This window comes from Nuphar pumila, chromosome 7, assembly GCF_984573655.1.
Source record: "Nuphar pumila chromosome 7, dmNupPumi1.hap1.1, whole genome shotgun sequence".
Taxonomy (NCBI): Eukaryota; Viridiplantae; Streptophyta; class Magnoliopsida; order Nymphaeales; family Nymphaeaceae; genus Nuphar; species Nuphar pumila.
Window position 1 is genome coordinate 124750502 of NC_143255.1, and position 6107 is coordinate 124756608.

The window sequence follows — 6107 nt, forward strand, 5'->3', positions numbered from 1 at the left end:
GAAGAAATATACAGTTCCAAAATTGGTCCCGTGTGGCCAGCAGGGTGGTCGTGAGGGTGTTGAGACCAGATCAAATCCCACTGATGTGAACGGGTTGGACGACATCAGACCTGAATCCGGTCAGACAGGCGTTTTATCCAAATTCAGATGCAATTAATAACCGGATATGGCCTTGGTTTTGAATTTGGCATCCAAATCCAAGTCCGAATCTCACTAAATTATGAAATCCAAGTATGCGTAAACTTTGGATTTTAAGCTAGTTGGATATGTTACCCGTTTTATCTGATCACATCCGACTCTGGATCCAGCTTAATTTTATTCTTCACTAGACAATATCTCGATATTGTATAACGTCAAATGTTTAGGGAAGTTTTTTCGTTCGTGTATTTGTGTTGGAGTTCAAAAGCAATCATTTGAATTGCATTAATATCAATACCTGCAAACATATATGGTCACAAAATTGACACGATACTGACCTGAATAGGTTATTTTTAATAAATATGAAAAATAACTTAAAATTAATTGTTTAAAATTATTTTAATGGTTTTACACGTGTCAGATCCTGATTGACACAATATTTTTTAGTTGGGACTATAGCAACTACCACCTGGCAAACACAAAAACAAGTATATATATATATAGGAAAACAAAAACCTATTAAATGAAATATGAAAGTAAATTTTTGGTATTTTTTTCAGAATTCACAGATGTGTTCAACAATATTTATTTACTAGAATTGATACTTGGATTATGCATTTTGGATGAAAAAAACAGTATTTGGAAAATAAAAAAATTATGAAAATTATAGGTTGTTGATTTTTGAAACCTTATAAAAACCTATCCATGCATTACAATCAAATGTTCCAATAAGTGATGCCTATAGATCACACATCTGTATGGTCAGAATTTTGAAAAAGCACCAAAATTCATGAAAATCTAATGACATGTTTAATTTAGTAAGTTTTCATTTCATATATATATATATATATATATATATATATATATATATATATAAAGTGACAGCTGCCTAATATTTTTGTTTGCCTACCATCAGTAAATATGTGTTTTTGGGTTATTTTTTGCAAATCTGACCATGCAGAAAGAAACATAGTTGATTTGGTAGGAATTGACACTTGAGTAATGTTTTTTTGGATAAAAAATATGACACTTTCATCATTATACTTTTTAAATTTGTAGATCATTGATTTTTAAATCTTATAAAACCTACCTATGTGCCAGAGTCGGATGATCCAAACAGTCAATTCATGTAAAATCAAACATATAGATCACATTTGCATGGTCAAATTTTAGAAAAATAAAAAAAAAACTCATTCAAAGCTTGGTAGGCTGGCGATAGGCACGTAATGAAGTAGACTATTACCACCTAATATATATATATATATATATATATATATATATATATATATACTTGAGTAAATCTAACATTAAACTAATTGAGTTTAACATTAGATAAATTCAATTGTATGAAAATGACTAAAATCCTATAAAAGAATGATACTTTTTGGAAATATATGACTACTTTTTTTGGCATTACGGGTCTTCTAAACTTGTAGGGAATAAAAAAGTCAAACCCAAAAATCTAATGACATGTTTAATTTAGTAGGTTTTCATTTCTTCTCTCTCTATATATATATATGAAAAGTGACAGCTGCCTAATATTGTTTTTTTTGGCCTACCACCAGTAAATGTGTGTTTTTAGGTTATTTTTTGCAAATTTGACCATGCAGAAACATAGTTGATTTGGTAGGAATTGACACTTGAGTAATGTTTTTTTGGATAAAAAATATGACACTTTCATCATTATGCTTTTTAAATTTGTAGATAATTGATTTTTAAATCTTATAAAACCTACCTATGTGTCAAAGTGGGATGATCCAAGAGTCAATTCGGGTAAAATCAAGCATATAGTGCATGGTCAAATTTTAGAAAAATTTTAAAAAACTCATTTTGGTAGACAGGCGATAGGCACAAAATGAAGTAGACTATTATCACCTAATATATATATATATATATATATATATATATATATATATATATATATATATATATATATATATATATATATATATATATATATATATATATATATATACTGAGTAAATCTAACATTAAACTAGTTGAGTTTAACATTAGATAAATTCAATCGTATGAAAATGACTAAAATCCTTTAAAAAGAACGATACTTTTAAAAATATATGACTACATTTTTTTTGGCATTACGGGTCTTCTAAACTTGTAGAGATTAAAAACGTCACACATTTTTCAAAAAATGAACTTTATGAATTCATCAAATTTACCTTTTTGACCTCAAAAAGTAATCATATATTTTTAAAACTATCAAATTTTAAAAATATTTAATCATGATTGAATTCTCTAATGTTAAACACAATTGATTAAATGTATTATATCACAAAAATTTGCTGTTTTATTTTTAAACCTTTTTTTTTTTCATGACGAAGTTTCCTTGCCGATAACGAGGTCACATGATAGGTCCATCTTTCTATGCGGTAAGCCCTAGGTAAAAGTAAACTTCTGAAATTATACAGATCCGGGTTTGAGATTTCAGTTTTATGACCCATTAAACCCGAACCCGATACTTAGTTATTGATCGGGTTCGAGTAAACCCTGATGGGTCAGGTACCCGACCCGTTGACTGCAGACTCGCCTCGGAATCGGATATCTGACCCAACCCGGTGCCGTCGGGTCTTCGTCAGTATCGCCTTCTTTTATCGTCGTAAATTTCATAGAAAATAAAGGGTAGTTTTGGTAATGTCTTCCACTCTGTTTCTTCCACCCGGCGTTTGATAAAAGGGAAAAAGATCGTCGCTCTCTCTCTCTGATTTTTTCCCCTCTAATTCTTTTTCTTTTTTGTTTTCCTGGCTCGAGGAAGAAGAAGAGGAGCCTTTCTTCTCGAGCAAGATTGCAGGGGCGAGAGTAAGAGGAAAGTTGACGCTTTAGTCTTTCTGTGCGCGTGAATACCTCTCACTCTCTTCTTTGCTCGGTTCGCGTTCCGTCGGCGCCTGATCTTCGAAGACTATAGCGGAAAAAGGCGTCTCCTCGTTGATCGAGTCTCCGTGAGAGAAAAGAAGAGAGACGGAGAGGAAGATAGACGTAGCTGAGAGGAAACGAATCAGATGCCAACCGCGAGAGCGATCTTCCTCTGGAAAGGTTCGTGCTCGCAATTTATTCTGTAGCTCGGAGGCGGGAATGGAGAGGATAAGGGGAGCTCAGAGAATCTGAGGAAGGTTTGCCGGGAGAGACGGGGGGGGGGTGGAATTGAGGCGTTTGATGCTTTCTGAGATCGATTTGGAGGTTGTTTCTCTTGATGGTGCCTTAGTCTTTGGTTTTTCTGGATCTTGAGGGAGAATTTGTGGTGATAGTACTGTTTTCTGAACTCGATGATGCCTTCTGAATCGTCTCCGGCGCTCCTCCTCTGAAGATCCTTCCAGCTTCGTCTTTCCTTTGGAAAAGTTTCGGTCCTCTTCTAAATTCCCGCTCTTCTGGTCGAAATCTTGCTTTCCGTGGAAATCTTGGAAAATTGTCTCATCTATGGTTATTTATCGATTTTTCTCTGCATCTGATGAGTAATTAGTAGTTTTATCGTGAAATTTCAAAATCCCGTGCTTTTCCTCTTTACAGCATTGTGCATTTCCTCTTTCGTTGTGCAACTCGCAGAATTTTAGTTCTGAAGGCGAAAAATTAGCCTTTATGCGCTCAAAAAATTAATTACGAGATTTTCTCTTCGGGTAACATGATATTTCCCTTTTATCTTGTGTCTGATTGGATTTTTAGCTCTCGGCGATAAGTTCTGAAATTTCGGTTTTCCTTCTTTACGTCTGAATGATAGATTTCACATTCTGTAAAAAAGTTTAGGCTTTTTTCTTGTTTAATCTTGATTTCATCCCTAATTTGCGGCTGTCTCTTCAAAATTCCCGTCTTTTTTTTCCTTGTCAGAAGCGGATTCTTTGGTTCTCTTTTCCTGACAAATTTTCAAAATAATTCGTTCTCCAGCAAAATTTTCTTATTTTGAGCATTTTCCATGCAAAGCATACTTTGTCTGCGTCGCTTGTCCTTTCTGGAATCGGATTCTTTTGTCTCCAGACTGGTTTCCCACATTCTTCCATTGTCTTCCATAGAAATATTCAGTTTTTCAGTGTCAGTTTCCGTCAATTTAGGGGAGCAACCCTCTCCCGCCCTCAATAATCGCCCGCCCCCCCCGAAACAGAAAAGCCTTTCATTTCTTCTGTTTTAAAAGCCTATTTCGTATCCTCTTCACCCTTCTGCACAAATCTTGATCAATCAGAGAAATCGAGAAAGGATATAAAAGGGAGTACCCAAAGGGGGGGACATGGAAGGGAGGAGATTGACGCTTCTGGACCAGATGGCCATCCTGGAGACGATCAATCTGGGTGACCTCCTTCGCGCTCAGGACGACGACCCATCCCGCCAACGCCGGACGCTCGGCGCCGTCCTCAAGATCGACGGCGCCCGGGGCCACGGCCAGACCCTCGTCGACATCCTCAACAGAGAGCACGCGCCCAACGGCCTCCGCCCCAACCGCAAGATGGCGTGGAGGTCCTTCGTCCACCGCCTCAGATTCCGGCGCACCGCGGCCATCTCGTACCGGATTCCCGCCCGCCGTCCGGCAACGACGGACGAGCAGGTATCCATTCCGGCGCCGGAGAACCCTCCGCCGGTGACGGAGCGGAGGACGAGCATGAACCTCGCGACGGCATTGGCAGCGGAGCGGGAGACGGGCAGGACTGCCGAGGAGGAGGCGGAGGGTGCAGGGGTGGTGGGCTCGGACGTGGGGACCCCGATGAGGGTGTCGTTGATGGCCTTGCTGGAGGCAGCGGACCAGCAGGCGGTGGTTGGGCCGGAGAGGTCGGCGGCCTCGGCGATGCTGAGGGAGTGGGTGGCCAGCGGTGGAAAGGAGGGTGGTGGTTATGATGGATCGGAGATTGGGGGCGTGGGGTACGTGTGCTGTGTGTGCATGGTGCGGCAGAAGGGCTCGGCCTTCATCCCCTGCGGCCACACCTTCTGCAGGGCCTGCTCGCGCGAGCTGTGGCTGAGCAGGGGCTCCTGCCCGCTGTGCAACGGCTTCATCATCGAGATCCTCGACATCTTCTAAAGCGAGGTAAGCTCCCCTTACGTGTCGCCTCGTGATTGCTCGAACGTCTGTCCCTTTTATCTTCTCTGTGCTTCCCCTCATTCTCGCTTTTTTTCTTTTGTTTCTTTCTTGAGACAAGTCGCTCTCAAAACTGTGTAGAATGGACATAAATGGAGAATATGCCATTTGTAATTGGTGTAAATGCTGTTGTTTCCCGTTGAGAGTTGACGATGAGTTACTGCTTGCTAGAGATTCTGATGGTGATTTTTTGTGTGAAACTGGATGCTGAAATGTTGAACTTGGGGTCTGTTGAGGGTTATGCTACAAAAAACGACAGATGGTCTCATCTGCTTCTCTCTCGGTGAAGGCACATGGTGTTGGCTTTGTTCATTGATAAGTTTTCCTTTTGTGCTGTCAATTTTTGTCCATCTAGTAGTGTGCTGTTAATGGACCCTTGCCGTAGATAGCGCACGATGTTTTACACTGTGACTCACACTTGACTTATTTAAGAAAGTGTTTGGCTCGTTCGTTGTTTAGGGTATGTTTGGGAAACGGTTGTTGGGATGAGAAATTTTTTTTTTAAAGGCAAGCTGGGGTTAGGCAGACCTTACCAGATAACTCTTAAGCTCCTTGTGGCTGAGGGATTCGAACCTGGGCCTTCAGCTTGGCACAGGACTCTGTTTACCACATGGGATACCATCTCGGTGGTTGTTGGGATGGGAATTTATAATTTTATACATTTGATAAAAACTTCTTCACGCTATTTTGGTGTTGGTGGTGGACAAATGGAAACGGCAGCTAAGATGATAGCTTATGCATTTGGGAAAGAAAGTGACCCCCATCTCCTCTTTGTAATTGCACTAAATCCTGGAACTGGTAACTACCACCTGCATAAGCTATCATCTTAGCTGCCGGTTTTCCCAAGTACATAAATATGTCTGACTATCGGTCTCTAAGCATAGCCTTAGGATATGTT

General features: G+C 39.7%; 1 protein-coding gene across 1 annotated transcript; it reads left to right on the forward strand.

Annotated features, from left to right (window-relative positions):
* Positions 1-3302: 3302 nt before the first annotated feature.
* LOC149833339 (uncharacterized) lies at positions 3303-5333 on the forward strand. Its single transcript, XM_090012807.1, has 2 exons — positions 3303-5158; positions 5266-5333. The coding sequence occupies exon 1, from the start codon at positions 4370-4372 to the stop codon at positions 5150-5152; it is 783 nt and encodes a 260-aa protein (XP_089868933.1). The 5' UTR covers positions 3303-4369; the 3' UTR covers positions 5153-5158; positions 5266-5333.
* Positions 5334-6107: the final 774 nt, after the last annotated feature.

Coding starts and splice junctions, on each gene's coding strand:
- LOC149833339 (XM_090012807.1), top strand. CDS start 4,370: ATGGAAGGGAGGAGATTGACGCTTCTGGACCAGATGGCCATCCTGGAG.